The sequence below is a fragment of the Colias croceus genome, chromosome 19 (assembly GCF_905220415.1).
Source record: "Colias croceus chromosome 19, ilColCroc2.1".
NCBI classification, from domain to species: Eukaryota; Metazoa; Arthropoda; class Insecta; order Lepidoptera; family Pieridae; genus Colias; species Colias croceus.
This window is the reverse complement of record NC_059555.1, coordinates 6,569,747-6,588,305: the sequence shown is the minus strand read 5'-3', so window position 1 is coordinate 6,588,305 and position 18,559 is coordinate 6,569,747. Positions and strand designations below refer to the sequence as shown.

The window sequence follows — 18,559 nt, the reverse complement described above, 5'->3', positions numbered from 1 at the left end:
ACCGGCTCTTTATTTGGCCTAGAATGACAATGGCCTATGTGCTGGACGCTTATTAAGTGCCGTGGGTAAATATTATATGCGAACTTCTAGACAGGCCTGTTTGACTTTCTGTCTGTGTTTATTTTTAAATGCTTTTTTTAAATGAGTTTGCATCTTGCAGACTTAATTAGGTGTTTTTTTTTGCAGTCTCTAAGTAGGTAGGTCTGGTGTTTGTTCAAGGGCACAAGCACACTATTTACAAACCTTGTTACAATTAAATTTCCAATTTTAAGGTCTACCTTCGCACGTCCCACGCACGTTATTTGCGCGTAACTAAATCTGTATTTTATAGTAGGACGCGTGAGAGATATCAGGAAATCTATGAAAAAACGATTATTTAAATCAGACCAATCAAGTAGGTATTTCCAAATTTTAAAATCTTTTCGAGTTTCAAATTTCATTACTTGTATTGTAATTGTTATTGTTTTATTTCATTTTTTGGATTATTCATAAAGGTGAGTGACCATTAATCAAATAGGTAAAACATCTTGCTTCTTGCATATTCCATTCCTATTTATTTTCCAATAAAAAACATTTTCTTTTCAGATCCGTGTCTCCAACCCAGGAACACAAAACGAGCGTAAATCATACTTCAGCTTAATTTAAAGCACGCAATAACATTGAGTAGCTAACATATCCAATAGACCAAGTCCCCAACAGGAGCATTGTCTAGCAATCGGGAAACCATAAAGGTGACAGGCCAGAGCCATAGTGCGTTATGGGTGTCTGTCACGACAAACACTACGAGGGCGTATGACCATTAAATGTATTACGGGAATTACGCTGTTCGATTAAAATTGTTTTTACGACTATTTCAAATACAATTTATTTAAGTAAACTGAAGTTTTATTGCTTTAGATATCGCATTGTAGTTTTATAAATTTGCGAGTTTAATCAAAGTGAAGTGTCTATGGGTCAGACCGGAATAGAGGAAAATTTTAAATTCTAACGGTATTTTCACATGTTAGCGTCCGTAGTAAAATAAGTTACCTACATTAAAATATAATTTGCAATTTTTATTATTCAGATTTTGGCCATTAGTAGTATCAGTACCTAGGTCATCTTAAATTAATAAGGTAAACGCAGCTATCAACGACCCATCGAAAATCTGAAGGTATTACCGACCTATAAAAGTAATTCGAAATTTAAACGTTTCCAGAACTATTCTAGCTATAGGTAGGCAAAGTTATGCACGAATGTATTACTTGAGCATCGTATACTTTAACGTTAGAGTGAGTAACTGAGCAAAAAAGAGTTAAAATGCGTAAGTTGCTGCGGGGTAGCGTGGAAGCAGGACGTGTCGTACTGTTCCGTTGTTCCTTCGGGTAAGTACTGTGAGTATCTTTTTAAGACATTTACAAACAGATGACATCTATACTTTAATTTAATTTACTAAATGTCAATGCATTTAAGTGTCAACTTTTCATTTCTTACAACATTTTATTACTTAATAAAAAGTAATTTGAAACGACAAAACTTAAAATTAAAATGGGACGGTGTTAGCTTCACCAGTTTAAGTCGTGCCAGGTATCAACGACCCGTAAGTCGGCAATGTATTTGTATGTGTATTTTCTTTTATGTTATTATATCACACTAACACAAGTGGTTTTATGGACCAGTTTAAATCTAAGCTATGAGTCTTCATAAAAATCTATTAGCGACTAAACTTTTTTGTCTAGTGTTGTGTCTTTTAGCGTTGTCAATTTATACAAAGTTATGATATTTTCGAGGATCCCTATCGAATAGTTACAGTAGTAAATCATTGTTTTTTTTTTGTTTAAACAATATGCATTTGTTCATATTTTGTATGACATTAATCAATTATAATCTATTTCGGGGTCGTTAATACCTGCGTTTACCTTAGACAAGGATTTTTCAAATTAAAAAAATAAAACTTAATATCTCCAATTGATTCATATTCCCATCATAGTTTAAATCAAACAAAGCCACAGCTGTCTAAGAATCTAATCCATTCATATTTCATATAAAACAAGATTGAACGAGGGAAATAGTTCTGGAATGTTCGTAACTTATAAAGATAGACAAGAACATTCGACAGTGAAAGTGTAGAACAAACATTTCACCCTTGCAAGTTCGTTCGCCGATGCGGGCTCGAAACTTTTCATCCAATATTTATTTCAACGAACTTATTTTGAAGGAATATCTTGGAAGCATAGCTTGGAGGTTTCAACTAGTAGGTAATAATTGTCGTATAGGGAAATCTATATGTGATAGTTTATGTTCATATTGCATTGTATTAGTTCATTAGTAATAACATAGGTACCTGCTTAATTTATATGATTTAGAAATTTATCGAGATTTATCGATTTCATATACAGTAATAGGTAATTAGGCTACAAAAAGCTTGGACGACAAAATATGTTTTATAATAAATTCTTAGATTGGAACATCGCTCATCTTTTCTATAAAGGTATTTTGAAGATATTGCATAGCTTCTATATCGCGTGCCTTGAGCGTGGGGACCGAATCCAGAAATTGCGTAACGAAAAACCTCACGCTCCCCACTCCGACAGGCACGGAGGTGTGGCTTGAAGGCATGCTATGCAATAGCTTTACCGCGGCAGTCCCCGAGTGCCACACGTATTTTTTTTTTTTTTTTTCAGGCATCTATCGACGTAACAGCAGCAGGTGTTGCATACCATAAAAAATATTAAATTGCTTTACAACATAATTCGAGATCAAGAGATTTTTTTTGTGTAGTACCAAGAACTATGGACGCAGCAATCCCTATGAAAATCTACTTTTTGTCACAGATCCTCGACAGAAAGTCGATTAGTGCGTTATTTCTTAATTCCTCCGGTTACAATTCCTATTTCATTCATTGTTTCAAAGAACTGTAAAGACACGATGAAGAACATAAATATATACTTTGCTTGTTATTAAATTTGATAAAAAATCATTAACGTATCCACTTCATCTATATTCTTTATGGTTATATTTTTAATAAAATTTTTTTTACAAAACAGTGTATTGTTTTTTAATTTTCACAATTCTTTCCTGGTAATTTTTCATTATATTTATTTCATTCATCTAATATTTTTCCTTGGTTAAAGACATGTACACGATGTTATCCTTACCACATTTTGCCTTGGTCACGGCGCCTGAACTCAATGTACACCAAGAGTTCATGCCTTTGTCCAATGTCAAAGAATAGATACTAATTGTTAGACATAGGTATTATGCATCTCAAAACACAATTAGTAACTTTTCACTTAACTTTATTATTCCACCGAAACTTCTTAAACCAGTGAATTAGCAAAGAAAGCTACTATACTTTGATAATATGAACAATTGTATAGTTTTTATACTTCTTGCAAAACAAGTGTTGCAAATCGATAAGGCATTTGTTATAAGTTTATAACGCTCAAGCAAGTCCAGAGCATTGCTTGCGACATATGTCGCACCCAGCCATCGCAATCAAAGGGGATTCACGCTTAATTTGAGCTGCACCACTGAACAGTCGATAACGAACATACTTCTAGTCTTATGTGTTTATATTATTACTAGATGTCCCGGCAAACCTTGTTCTGCCTTACTCTTATCACTTAGGGGTATAAAAAATAGACGTGAGACGATTCTCAGATCTACCCAATAGGCACACGAAATTTCATGAGAATCGGTTCAACGGTTTCGGAGGAATATGGTTATTAACTATGTGACACGAGAATTTTATATAGGGATAGAGATACATACCGTCTTATTTCTTAGTCTTCAACGTTTCTGAGAAACACTGTTCTGTGTGAGAAACATTCAATCCAAACCGTGTGGAAAAAGCTTTAGTTTGTAAAAGTTGTTTCAATTTTATTTCCACAAGCAACTAAATAGTTTTAGCTTATTTATGGTCTGTATTCTGTAAGCTACTATCTTCAGTAGAATTATAATAGTTTTAAGACACGAAATCATAAGTTTAATATTAACTAGGTACATTATTTTTAAAGAAATTGTAGGATAAATTTTCCCCGAACTCATAAGGCAATATTGCTATACTAATGCCATGATGATCCAAGGTGTACATTCAAGGATGAAAGTCATCCCGAATCGGTGGTAACATTTTTAAATCGACAATGCCATAAACAATAGAAGAATACAGTTTAGGACGTCGCTGGAGGGACGCGTTTAACGGTCGGCCGCTCAAACTGAATCGTCTCATTGTGTCGGCTCGGCTGTGGTCGCACGCTCACGTAGGGTTGCCATAATTAGCTTAAATCTTGCTGTTGTATTAACTGTGTACACTGTACTTGATACAGTGTAACATGTGATTGGTGCCATACATCTGTTTTCGTCAGTTTGATTCAGTTTATGCTTTCATCACACAGATTTCATTAGCTAGGTACGAAGAAAAGTTGTTAGTAAAAACTTCTCTAAGTGTTTTTCAATCGTAATCAAATTTAAAAATGCAGGGAATTGATTTTAAGATTTAAAAATTACTTGTACGTAACCTCCGATACCAAACCCAAATATGTGATTAAAAAAATTTTTGTCTGTCTGTCTGTCTGTCTGTCTGTCTGTCTGTCTGTCTGTATGTGAAGGCATCACGTGAAAACTAGCGGTTCGATTTCGATGAAACTTGGTATAATTATACCTTATTATCCTGGGCGTAAAATAGGATACTTTTTATCCTGGAAAAATACGTAGAAAAAAATTAATCTTAATTTTTCAGTTTTATCCATAGACGTTGTTCCGTAGAACCGCGAACACACGTTGCGTATTATTATAGGCCTAGCCGTATTTGGGAATTGGGTCCAATAGATATTTATAAGATGTTATTGACAGAGGTACTCAAAATGGAGAAATAACCATCCACGCGAAGACCGACATCCGCGCGGACGGAGTCGCGGGCGGAAGCTAGTATGGACTATAATAACTTAGAATTACATATTAATACACCAAGAAACATCGCCAAGCGCCTATCCGATTCATAGTTATCAGATAGGAAACTCAATAAAACTTTGACGTCACTTAATAAGCCTCTTTAATTGTGCTCGTATATCTTATCAGCAATCTTGAGGTCGGAAAATGGCGAAGTTAACAATTCGTCGCGACCAAGTGACGATTGCAATAAAATGTCTCCAAACAGCAACAAACACATTTACTCTATAGATATCAATCTAAGGCCTATTGACCGATCGCATTCCGCGCCAACCCCAGATAATGCCGTATAAATTGACTACGATACAAGTTTTCCCATTAAATTAGCTAGAAACTTCCTCAGATACCGATGGCCTTTTACGGCTTACTTGCGACTTCGGAGTACAGTCCAAAATTGATTAGTTCTGGATATCGGTTAACTGTTAGAACTTCAATTGCATCTTGATATTATATACCTACATGTACGCAATGCCAATGTATAGGAACCCTGAGGAGGATGAGAAGTACAATATGAAATTTAGTTAGAACACATAGATTTTAATGATCATGAATAAATTAAAATGTAAAATGGTTATCATAATGTGATTTATTTCAATGGGAGTGGCATTCTGTTGAGCAAAATTTACTTTCTTATCCAAAAAAAAAATGAAACATTTTACAGCGCATGTAGAACAAACGATCTCTTTTTACTTTTTGTCCGTGGTAAACGTGTTACAACTAACAATTTCGCAGACAACGTAGGGGAGCAAGGGCTGCGTCTTACTCTGTAATTTATGACATACACCAATTTGTTTGAATCGTATTAAAGGCGCACATAAACTGTTGAATGGCCCGAAAAATAGGGTGTCAACAGCACCCTTAAATACTGCATAACGCATAATATGAAAGCTTTGACAACGCTTTAGCAGCTCTATAATTAAATTAAGTAATTACCAAAATACATTTCGCTCGTCAATCAACTACTACCTACAACTGTTCATAACGTTTTTGGACTCAATTTTAAAAATTTTAATACAATTCGTTTACGAAACTTTTTTTTCAATCAAATATATCAATATTATGGACCTTGAGTTACTTTCCCGTCTTGACATAAATACTTCAAAGCAACAAAGTTACTCAGTTATTTTTCCTGTATTTTTTTTCCTGAAAACATTTTGTTTCGATTAGTTGATGCACTGTTTGGTATAAATACACAACCTGCTTACAATGATAATTAACGAATGAATCTTTTTATTTTCTAAAATGGTAAGGCAAGTAAAACATATGATACAGTTGTGTCACTGTGTCACCAAAGTAATCTTAGATTATAGGAGGATTATATTGATTATAGTGGATGCTCCTTAAATTTCAAGTGAATTACCATTCAATCGAGAAGTATCAAATGTAAAGTTGTTTGGAAATTGCATTCTTTGGGTTTCCATTTCTTGGTCATAAAGCATTTCGATATTAAAAATGTAAAAAATACATAGGTAGTTACTTTGGGACAAAAATATATTTAGGTACTTACAAGTTATTGGCTTCCCAGACAGGATCAAGCACAAAATACGAGGGTATTTGTCTCCAGCTTTACTTTACGACAAAGGCTGTTATCCACCTGCTTACCTATATTTTAAAATTTCTAAATTTTGAATTACCCACAACGTACCTACGCTATATTTTAAGTAGGTACAACTTATATTAAATTGAAATAAATATCACACATGAATATCAACGTCATTTACTAATTGATCTGCCTAAACGGCGTAGTGTCGGGTTATAAACATGTTATAAACCAAATTATAACGCGCCATAACTTCCGTTGACAATTCACTCGTGTAATGGCGCCAAAATTTGGCGGGGTTATGCGATGCAACTATAACGCAGCAGCCAGGCATTTTCTAATATAAAACGTTAATGGTGAGTAAAGTAATAAAACGTTCATCTTTTTAGATGTTTGGATCTCGCGCTAAAATTAATTTGGTTTAAAGTTATTATTTCACAAGATATTATAAGCAGGCTGTGTAGGCAGGTATCACATCCACTCACATAGACTCACATCGATATTTTACCATAATTTATAAAATAAAAAAAAATGTGACAATTTCATTTAGTCATTGTCAAAAAAATCAACGAAGAAATCACGTAAAAAATCACACATCACACAAAAAAATTGCAAAAAAAGTAAAAACCAACAAAAGTAAAATGTGTTGGCTAGGTTGGGCAGTGGCTTTATCCCTTTTTTCATTTATGTTTACCGCACCCCCAAGACAATGAAGTTTCTACGATTTAATATTAAAAAAATCGAATCTGAAAAGCGATACTGAAGATGAGGAACTGAAGTCATCAAAATACAAAAAGGAAAGTTAGTAGTAGGTAATTTACTTTATTCGGTAGGATAGCGGACTATTTTGTTAACGATAAATATAAAATTTACCTATGACTTAGGTCTTAGAGGCTTCAAGGCCCTTCGCGGTTTAGGTACATTTAAATTCTAATTTCTAATTGTTCTACTTGTACCATGAATCGTGCAGTTATTATAACCGTCTACCTACCCTAACCGTCTTATTATTCGTTTCTGAGATTATGAGATGATGAGTTTAACCAAACAAACAATCGAACAAACTGTATTGTAAAAATTAAGCACATAATTACTTGGAATTAATTGATAATTTTACGTAGGGAAACTACTGTACCTGACTTGTAAAATATTTTTTACTTGTTTAATATTAATTCACTTTGACAGTTATTATATGCACCAAATAAGAACCACTTTAATTATTATTTTTCAGATACCTACATTTTCAAGATAACAACGCAAAGCAGCTGATTGAATTTATATTTTGAAAAACGTTTATTTGATGAAATTATAACAGTGTAAATTAAAATGCAGTAAAATCATATAATTATCACAAATTGTCGAATTAAAATGAAATCGATACTCATTACTTTTTATTTATTTTCGTTTAAAAGTTTTTGATTTTTGAACGTTTATTGTCGCTGTCAAAGCTCAACTTGTCAATGTCAGTTGTCACTATTCAATATGTCATTGTATAAACGATAATGTTATTGTAATAAAACATTTAAATAAATGTATTTACCTACTTGGTTAATTTCAAATTAAACCATTATTTAAAGTGAATGAATTCACAAGTGCAAAAGTGGCATATTTATAATAAAATCCAAGTTAACTATTAAGCCTAAACAGCTACCTTAAGAACAAGAAAAAAAGCGGTAAAAATTTTAAAAATTTAGGGTCATTCGGACGTGATTTGATTTTTAATATTTAAAATGTCTCATGGTCCGAATGCCTCGCCTAAAAAAATGGAGATGGAGAATCCGTTCTCTACTGAAAAACCAACAGTGAGAAATATCACTTCTAACCAAAAGTACAAAGCGTTATTAACTACCCAAAGTGAACCTGGTGTTGATAAAATGATTGGGGGTGTGAAAGTTAACTTGCCAGTGAATCCATATGGAAGTCAAATTGCTTTAATGTCAATGGTAAGTAATAATATAACAAAAATACAGGATAATTTCAGATGCACTTGTATTAGAAATATTTTTTTAACTTTTTGTTACTAATAAATATTTAGTTGCTATGATAAACTATTCCAAAGTTATCCTTAGTATTATTTACACAATGTTTATTTGTCTCATTTATGGCTATTCTCAGGATGTGCTAAGTGAGCCTTATCAAAATAAGAAAAGTTGCTTAACTTTAGTGCACAGAAATTACATGTGTCCATATGAAAATATTTTTATTAGCTACACGATTGTTTATTATAATATCATAGGTCTAAATATAATAGATAGGTACATAAAAAAAACTAAATTTCATGTTACAATACACCTATAAAAAGTTTAAGACTTAAGAAATTTTTACAGATTTTTGTGTCAAAAATTTGTAACAGATACATAATTTATTTTGCATAGGTAATAAAAGCAATCAACAAAAGTCAGAACTGTTTGTTGGAAAGTCCGACTGGATCGGGGAAGACTTTGGCGCTACTGTGTGCATCGTTGGCCGCACAGAAACATAAAAGAGGCAAGTGTTAGTTATGTAAGTAAGTTAAATATCATGAACTGTTTAATTCTTTAGAGAAATTTAAAATATTTAGTAATATTAAACAAAAGTCCATAATAACTTTATTCTTTGAATATATTTTGTAGTGACATTCTATTATCACTACATAGTATAAAACAAAGTCGCTTTCTCTGTCCCTATGTCCCTTTGTATGCTTAAATCTTTCAACTACGCAATGGATTTTGATGCGATATTTTTTAATAGATAGAGTAATTCAAGACAAAGGTTTTAGTATAATATAATTTATTAGGTTTAAGTCAAAGCGGGCGAAGCCGCGGGCGGTAAGCTAGTTATATATTAAACTATTTATTTCTTGTTTCAACTTAGTTTGTAAGTTTTGAAAACTTTTCGTTTGGAAAGTAAGAATATCTTTGTTTAGAGGGCCAACCAAAAATTGTTTATGTAGTAATGAGTATGATTACTAGATTTAAGTACAATGCTACTTACAAAATCGCTAAAAATTGCTCAAATAAACATACAAATATGAAATAATTTATAAAAATTAAATAGACAGTGGGTGTTGAATTTATATTTTTGGTTTTATGGCATTCAAATGCTTTATAAATATAAATTTATAAAGAATAGAAAAAATTCGATCACGAGGCGGCGCGGTGTGTCCCGACACATAAAACTGAAAGAATAGAATAAATTCCATTGCTCTGGCGGGTCACGAGTGGCTGAATTGGTCAGGCATCCGCCCCGGAATGGCGCGAAAGGATGCAAGTTCGAGTCCCGCCTTGTGATCGAATTTTTTCTATTCTTTATAAATTTATAGACAGTGGGTGCTTAAATTAATTTTTGAGATTCATACAAAACTATATATAATATAGGTACTTTCTGAGTGTGGCGTTTTTACCTATCTGTATTTCTATTTATAGTATTTCTACTATGTTTTAATATATAACAAGTTTTGAATGTTAGTTGGTGATTGTTCGTTTGCTCTTTCCGAAAATAAGCTTTGCCATGTCATTTATCGCTTTTCAAAAATGGAAAATGTTCCTAATTCGGTTGGTTTTTTTTAAATCTTAAGTTTTTAAAAAATTTAAGTTATCCGGGCACTAAGTCCGGGCAGTAGTTCAATTTTTCGTCTTCTTAAGCAGAAGATTATTTGTCATTGTCAGTATTGCACAATACATTTGTATTAAACAAGTATTAAAACAACAACTGTCAAAAAGCTTATAATTACTAATATATTGAATCTATTCGCTACATACAAATCTATATAACAATACGAACATGTAAAAAAAACTACTTTCCTTCTCCTCAAACGAAAAACACGTATAACATTATGAAATGCGTCAATTGATCACAAGTGGTAGCGTGACGTCCCATCCACGCCAACAAGTCAAATAAATCATTGGCAACTGTCGTGCAACTGTCGCGCAACTAGTGCGACGGGCCTACATGAAAATTGCGCTCTAGTAAATGCAGTTGTTGCATGCAATGGCATTTGCATAGGATAAGGACGTAGCTGATATTTGACATGATTTTTTATTGTAACTCAATTTGTGAAATCATTTTCTTGGTATACGTGATGTAGAGTTGAATAAGTGAGTTGTTGTTTTGTGTACCTACCAATATTTTGATAGCACGCATGCAATGTGTTTTCTAAATTATACTTGTATCAGTAATAGTCGTAACTAGGACCTTTATGCAACAATGTGGACTGTAAAGTAACAAGAATTAGGGTAGGTATTTTTTAGACGTAGTTGATCAGCTATTTGCTGTTTTTCACTAAAGTACGTCCAAATAATGATTCAAAGTGTTTTATAAAGATTTTTTTTTACAAACTTCATACACAGTAAGTACCTACCTACTTACCTAATTATTATGATTTCCCAAACTTCACAAGGAAAACCAAACAAAATGAGGAAATCTATTTCCCATCCATGTTTTATAAACATTGGCCAAAATCGAATGTTTATACAAAATTCACATTCCCTATTTTGCAATTGAACTGTTCGAAAAGTTGATACAGTTTTACACCGAAACTTGGGCACTCGAAGCCTTGAATATGAACGGTTATATTTCGACACAAGCGAACTTCTCGTAACTCGATAAACTCTTTTACATCACAACTCATTGCTATCGGAAATTCATAAATTGATCAATGTCAGTGAAGGACTACAAATACACCGAATTGTTTTGAGTAAGGCGGAAATTAAGAAGGAAGTTTTAATTACAATTTGAAAGTACGCAAATATTTTTTGATAAACACAAACAAATAAAGAGGACCTTGGTCTTGTCACTCTTGATACTGAAAATAAGAGTAGCTTCAACGTTACTGATAAGGTCTAGAAAACAGAGTCATAAATAAACAGCTCAGTTTCACACGCTATTTGTGTATAGTGTATAAAAATTGATAAGATGATCATAAAATTGATGAGCAAGAAAATAAATTTTTCTAGCAATAAAAATGCAGACGAAGTTGCAAAAGCAATTATGATTGTGATTTTTTCCTCTAATTTTATCTCGGATAAAGTAGACTGCTTAGTGGAGCAAAAGTTCCCAGACTAAAGATCACATACAGGACACTGCAACTAGATTTAACAAGATCGAATCGGATTTGGATGACGTAAATACCTAAGTGCTAATGAGTTCCTAAAGGTAGAATATCAATTGTTTTTGAAATCATCAGTATTGGCGGTTGTTTTCATACGAATTGGACTCAAAACAAATGACACAGAAGAAAAAAGAAACTTTATAAGATTGGTGAGAACCTAAGGCTATGAAACCATTTGCATCTGGCATGTGACTTGCACGGAAACTTTTTTGTTCGGGAACTTTTGTCGCCCAATTTTGTTCACGTCAAAAAAGATGACGCCTCAATCACGGTATTTCGGAATTAAGTTTTGACTAATGTGAATCACGAAACATTTTGCGGTAGAATTAGATAAAGTTGACTAATAGCATAGTCTAATAGTGCTATCCAGCACAATTTTACTAAACACAAAACAGTTTTGCATGCTATACTAGTACATAGTAAGAAAGTAGTGAAAGTTATTATAAGAAGATGAACTGAGACCACTAAATATCAGTATGATTGCGCAGCGCGGATGAAAGTTAAGTTTCCATAAAAAAAATAGGAGCAATATGGACTCCGTTAGGTAGTTGATTTCATACAACAGAATGATCTGTTATACTGGTACATACATTGCATTTTTTTCGTTTCATCACTACATAGTATAAAACAAGGTCGCTTTCTCTGTCCCTATGTCCCTGTCCCTTTGTATGCCTAAATCTTTAAAACTACGCAACGAATTTTGATGCGGTTTTTTTTACAAATAGAGTGATTCAAGAGGAAGGTTTTAGTATATAATTTATTAGCTTTTAGAAAAAGCGAGCGAAGCCGCTAGCGGTAAGCTAGTTACTAATAAGCAGAAGACGCAAGTGCGGCTCGCTAATAGGTAATTAAGACATTTGTATATGGTTTCTAAGTCCAATAATACAATTTAAATATAAAAAAAACACTTTGTATGAAGTAATAAATAAAAAAACACTTTGTATGAAGTAATAATTACTTGCTGAGATTAAGTACTTTATTTGTAGACAACAAATCGTCTTTAAAACACTGTACGGTTTCAATGCATGTCATTGTTTGTTTCATTTAATCGTTATAAATTAAGGTCTTGTGTAAACTGTTATGTTAGTGACGCTGCAATTCAAAATAATATTTAAGTATATCAAATTTAAATCCGCAATTAAATGAGAATAAGGGAAATTTTTGCTTTGGAACTTTAGTTTCTCTGTATATATACTATTTCCTTTTACGTCGCCTTGTAATTTAAAACGCATCAATTATCCAAACCCGAAACACCGTACAGGCTTGACATATCGCCCCTGTGACTCGAACTCTCCCCTGAGTCTCCCTTCACTTCCCGCATTTTTCCTTTCCGCGTAGCTGACAACCCTTTTCTAAATTGAATTACAATCCTGATTTTGTGCGACTTTCGGCAGCTTTGTCACATCGTTTAAATATTTTATTACAGACCCGATGTTTCTTGGCTGAGCTAATGTGTGCACTAAATTAAATACTGCAAACGTTAAAGCTTAATTTAAATACCAAAAAGTCATTCGAAAATTATCTGTTACTCGGAACGTAACAACCTCCGAATCATGTCTGAGCCTTGTTGTGCCATGTTTTTAAAATAAGAGCATGTACCGTGCATAAGGCTGATAACCGAGCATCCCGCAATGCTGTTCTAATTCCTGACGACCGTAGTATCTGTGTATCGGCGGTTAGTCACGATCGTTGATCCGATATTCAGATTTTATATCCGCGGGTATAAACAATACTTTATGCGGCGGTGCCTTATTTTATCACAGCGGAGGTACCACCCGCGTCGCGTTAATTTACCCAGCAAGGGTTGCCGCCGATGTCGTCGAATCGTAAACGTTATTTATGACGCCCCCGGCCGATTATTGCCGCAAGCTCTTCCACTCATTTGCATACAAATTTATGCCATAGTGATCATGCTTTGCGACTTCTTCCGCGCTTTTGGGGTGTTCTATCGAGACGCTAGGTGAGCAGTTTGGTAATGGTTCGATGGTGATAAAACTGTTTTAAACTCGTATCTTATTGATTGTTTAAAATGATGTCAGGACACTAGACGGAATAAAAACTGTTAATGATAGAGATGACGAAAACGTTAGCAAAGCGTTACAAAGAGTGAAGATAAACTTGAAATAATTTAAAATGATCTTTATTATAGGAACACACTATATAAGATGCTATTAGGATGATACGATCCAAAATAAATCCATCATATCCTATGGTACATTTATTGCACGAAAAAACAAAAATTAAACTCTGCGCATCCAAAACAGTACAAACATTTTCAACGATACAAACTACGCATTGCTTGTTTCGTTTGTCTTTCGTAGATGAAGCTGGCATAGTTATCGCATATTTTCTAATTCACGGCTTTATAGCAGTTTCTATGGCGTCCAGCTGAACAGAAATATAAAGAACTTTCACTATAGTTATAGTACGTACAGCTAACCTTTAACTTTACTCGAAAATTCACATGAATAAAGCTTAATTATTCTTTAGTGCCATAGACATGACATCTCTTCCTCCTTTTTTCTAGTTATTTTTTTTTTCGTATTTATTACATAAAATATTAATATTAGATAATATAAATAGATCCTTCATACATATCTAACTACACCCGTGGGAATATAAATTAGCTGATGATTGTAACACTAAATAATCTAGTAAATTAATCTAGAACCTTTAGAGGTCAGTTCTAGGTAAGCATTAAATTTCCCGTAGGTAGTTAACAACAATTTTACTTATTTATGTGTAGTATGAATAGAATAGAATAGAATAGAATAGAAAGAATTTATTTACCAAAGGCCAACAACAGATATAATAAAAGAAAAGAAATACAAAAACAGAGAAAGAGACAAAAGTGTGGCAGACCTTTAGCAAAAAGGGACCAACTCAGTATTTAGCTGTGCCATCAACGGCACAGCACTGATTTTCAGTGGCCCCCTTGTTTGAAGAAAAGCTACAGACCGAAATAGAAGAATGGAAATAATATTCAAAATTAAAAAATAAACAAAATATATTACACATTAAAAATATCATACATATAAGTAAAAGAAAATTATATGGTAACGAATATAATAAAAATTAATAAACATACATATAAATAAATACACACAAAAGAGAGATGCTACGTTTTACGGTAGGATTTAAAAATAAAATCAGCAACTTTAATTTTGAAGTTATTAATGCAACGAAGGTTACGTAAGGGTGGAGGCAAGTTATTCCAACACTTCGTAGCATTATAACTGAAACTGCCTCTGAAAGCGGTTGTGTGATGTTTGGGCACAATAAGTAGCTTTTGACTCATACCCCTGGTTTCATAGCAATGCGATTTGCGCCCTTTATCCCTACAGAAATGAAGCCTCTGGTAAAGGTACGTTGGACGCTCATTACTAATAATCCCAAAAAGAAACTTAGCAAAATGCACTTGACGTCGGCTTTCCATATTTAAAATTTTAGCTTCATACAAAAAAGGACTGACGTGATGGCGCGGCGGAATATTCCAGCAGAATCGCGCACAACTATTTTGTACACGTTGTATAGCCTTTTTAGTACGCACAAGTAATCTGGAACCATACATACAATCCGTGTAATTAAATTTTGATAAAATTAGAGAATCACATAATCGTATACGAAGCTCAGTACTTAAAAAGGGTCTAATTCGATATAGCAGTTTGAGCCTGTAAAAACAATTAGACATAATAGTGTTAATATGGTTTTCAAATCTGAGGTTTTCATCAAACACAATACCCAAATTTCGAGCTTCATGTACTCTTTCAATAATCTTTCCCGATATAGTAATAGTAGGATTATGTGATTCTATCTTGCTGACAATTTTGGGACTACCTAAGATCATGAATTTAGTCTTCGCAGGATTCAAAACTAACGTGTTACGTTCTGACCATGAATATATGCGCTCTAAATCAGAATTCAGTGAGACAAGTGCTGTATTTGTCTCCTTCGGAATAAAAGATATAAAAAGTTGAATGTCATCGGCGTATAGGTGGTAATTGCAAAATTTTATTTCATTGACAACATCTGCACTGTATAAAATGAACAATAGTGGTCCCAAAATAGATCCTTGTGGAACCCCTCTATTGATCGAACGACAGGCAGTACTCACTCTTGCTATAAATTTAACTTAACGTTATCTGTATTTTATTTTATTTATTACAACTCATTATGCAGTGTTTGTATTCCCTGCGATTCGTTTTACAACCCTAATAGGTATAAAACCATATTTCTTTTAAAAACAAATGGTTTTTTCTTGATCACATTTGGAATGGAAATTTAACAGTTTTGAGCACGTCAATCTATTAATGTGATGGGCGCTTTGTACGTTCGTGACTCGTTTAGAATTTGCTTTGAATAATTCTTTGTTTTTTAAAAAATTGTCTCATTTTTGGTCGTAAATTTTCGAATGAAATGTTCGCCTGATGCGCATTGATTGTCCGTGATTTATGGAGTTATTAAATTTACAAATCGAATGTAAACGTGATAAAAATCGGTTTCTATATTATAAAGAACGTAATTCATGTGGGTAAAAATGTTTGTTTCTGCCGTGCAGTCGGTCGCGGTTGGTGAAAATTAAAATTATATTGCAATAATTAATTATTTGTAAAAACGGACTGTGGTTCGATGTTTTCAACTGTGAAATAATTATTTTGTCTTAGAATTGTTATGACAAGAAATATCTAATGCCGCAGTCCGTTTCTATATCTTAAAAAACGTGTAATTTGTTTTATTGGTATAACAATACAACACAATTTATAATTTATTTTATAATATGTAATAACAAAAGAAAATACCTACTCTGTCGTAAATTTTTTTTTTTGTAACTTAATATTGTACTACCAAAATAATTACAAATATACATATAAGATATATTATTGAGGATTTTCAAGGAAACCAATTTGTTTCTCTGTAAATTAAAAGTTTTATTTTAATAGTTTTCACAATAGTTTAACATACAAATAGTTTGTTACTACAACAACTTAACATATGTAATCTCACCTGTAAATTAAAAGAAACGACATTTAAAGTCCACATATAATAAATCCCCAATTATATCCCTTCTATCTTTCAGTTTTATTACAAATTGCGTTGCACACCAGCACACAATACTTTAATCCTTTCTCGCCATTTTTTCTTACCGCTACGTCAATCCGTGCCACAGATAACGTGAACGCACGAAGCGCGGCAAATTTGAATATTGATGAAATGGCATTTCATTACATCTCCCCCCCCAAAAGAGAAAATTCTAAATAATATATCTATATCCTAAACGTAATCTTCATATTCTGCTGTTACTGGTTGTAATTTAGTTATGTGAAATAGTGTTGATTCTGTTTTTCTGTTTCCGGTGTCAATCCTATATATGGAGTTTGATATTTTCTCCAAAATCTTGAAAGGGCCTATTAATAGTTCGTCTAATTTTTTCCTATTTAATCTGTTTCCATTCTCCACGTATACATCACTCCCTATTTGTAATTCTAGCGGTTTTCTATTTCTGTCAAATATTTTCTTGTTGTAATTGTGGGATTTTATTGTATTCTCTAATGCTAATCTTCTGTCTGCAATCCACTTGTCTTCCTTTTGTATTGTTTTAATTTCGTTTGGTAGAATAGTGACATTTGTACCATCAAGTAAGTATTTTGGTGCAAATCCTGTAACAGAGTGTTCCGTTTCATTATATTTCTGTATACATTCTCTTGCGACTGTTGTCCATGATTTCTTGTTATTTTTTTCATTTATTCTGCATCTTATTTTATTTACTATTGTTTGATTTAATCTTTCGTTCAAGCCATTCGAGAATGGTGTATTGACCGCTGTAAATATTAATGTAATATTGTTGTCCTGTAAATATTGTTTAAATTCTCTGGAGTTGATGCCCGGGTATTGATCTGTTAGAATTATTCCAATCTCATCTGTCTCGAGAACTTTCTTTGTTAGTTTAATAAAGTCACTTGCATTCTGTGTTTTAGAAGTTACAATAAATGCATACCTGGTGTAGTGGTCTACTAAAAGGTGTAAATATTTTTTTGTTGACCTAGATCCTCCAAAGCCACCGATAGTATCTATTGACATTATCTCAAACGGTTTTGTTGCTGGTCCCAGTTGTGACATTAGTCCAAATTTTCCTTGACATCTTGATTTATTTTTTATACATATTTCACATGTTTTACAAATATTTATGATATTTTTTGTTAGATTTTTAGCTGTATATACAGGGCTTATCTTTTTCTGCAATTGTCTGATACCAATATGGCATAAATCTTCATGCACCTTTTTAATAAGTTTTTTACTGAATTCTTCTGAGAGGATAATCTTTTCATCTTTCTTTATTCTTTTGTAGTATATTTCATTTTTGTGTATAAGATTTTGTTTATTTTCTATTATTATTGCATTTTTCTTTTGATCTTCAATTACATCTTTTATCTGTATTAAATTAACTATTTTCAATAGGTCCTCTTTGTTATCTTCTGATTCTAATACTGGGTTTCGACTCAAACAGTCAGCTTCAACATTTTCTTTGCCGGGTATATATTTTATTGTAAAGTCATACTGAGATAGGTAATATGTAAGGTCTCCCAATTCTTCATCTGTCCTGCATTTAATATTCATGTTCTCTAGAGGTTTGTGGTCAGAATAAATAGTGAATTGTTTTCCAATGAGCCAGTGTTGCCAATACTTAACTGCTTCTTTAATTGCAAGACATTCCAAATATATTGCTTTTTTCCGTTTTTGAGTTTCATTCAGTTTCTTTGAGAAATATGCCACCGGCTTGTCTTTGCCGTCTAGTTGTGTCTGTTTTAGTATTGCCCCAATACCCCCTAAAGATGCATCTGTAAAAATTTTAATTGGTAAGTCATTATCAAATATTTCCAATACAGGTTGAGAGCATAAATAATTTTTTATTTGATTAAATGATTCTTCACACTTCTCTGACCACACAAATTTTTCATTTTTTCTTAATAAATTATGTAATGGGTCTAAAATAATTGCACTTCTTG

General features: G+C 32.8%; 1 protein-coding gene across 2 annotated transcripts in view; it reads left to right on the top strand.

Annotated features, from left to right (window-relative positions):
• Nucleotides 1–7,963: 7,963 nt before the first annotated feature.
• Nucleotides 7,964–18,559, top strand: part of LOC123700227 (Fanconi anemia group J protein homolog) — a 68,355-nt gene continuing 57,759 nt past the window's right edge. For both annotated transcript variants that reach the window (XM_045647387.1, XM_045647386.1), the window contains exons 1-2: nt 7,964–8,409; nt 8,842–8,953. In XM_045647387.1, the coding sequence (XP_045503343.1) occupies nt 8,197–8,409; nt 8,842–8,953 (325 nt within the window). In that variant the 5' untranslated portion in view covers nt 7,964–8,196. The remainder of the gene's footprint in view (nt 8,410–8,841; nt 8,954–18,559) is intronic.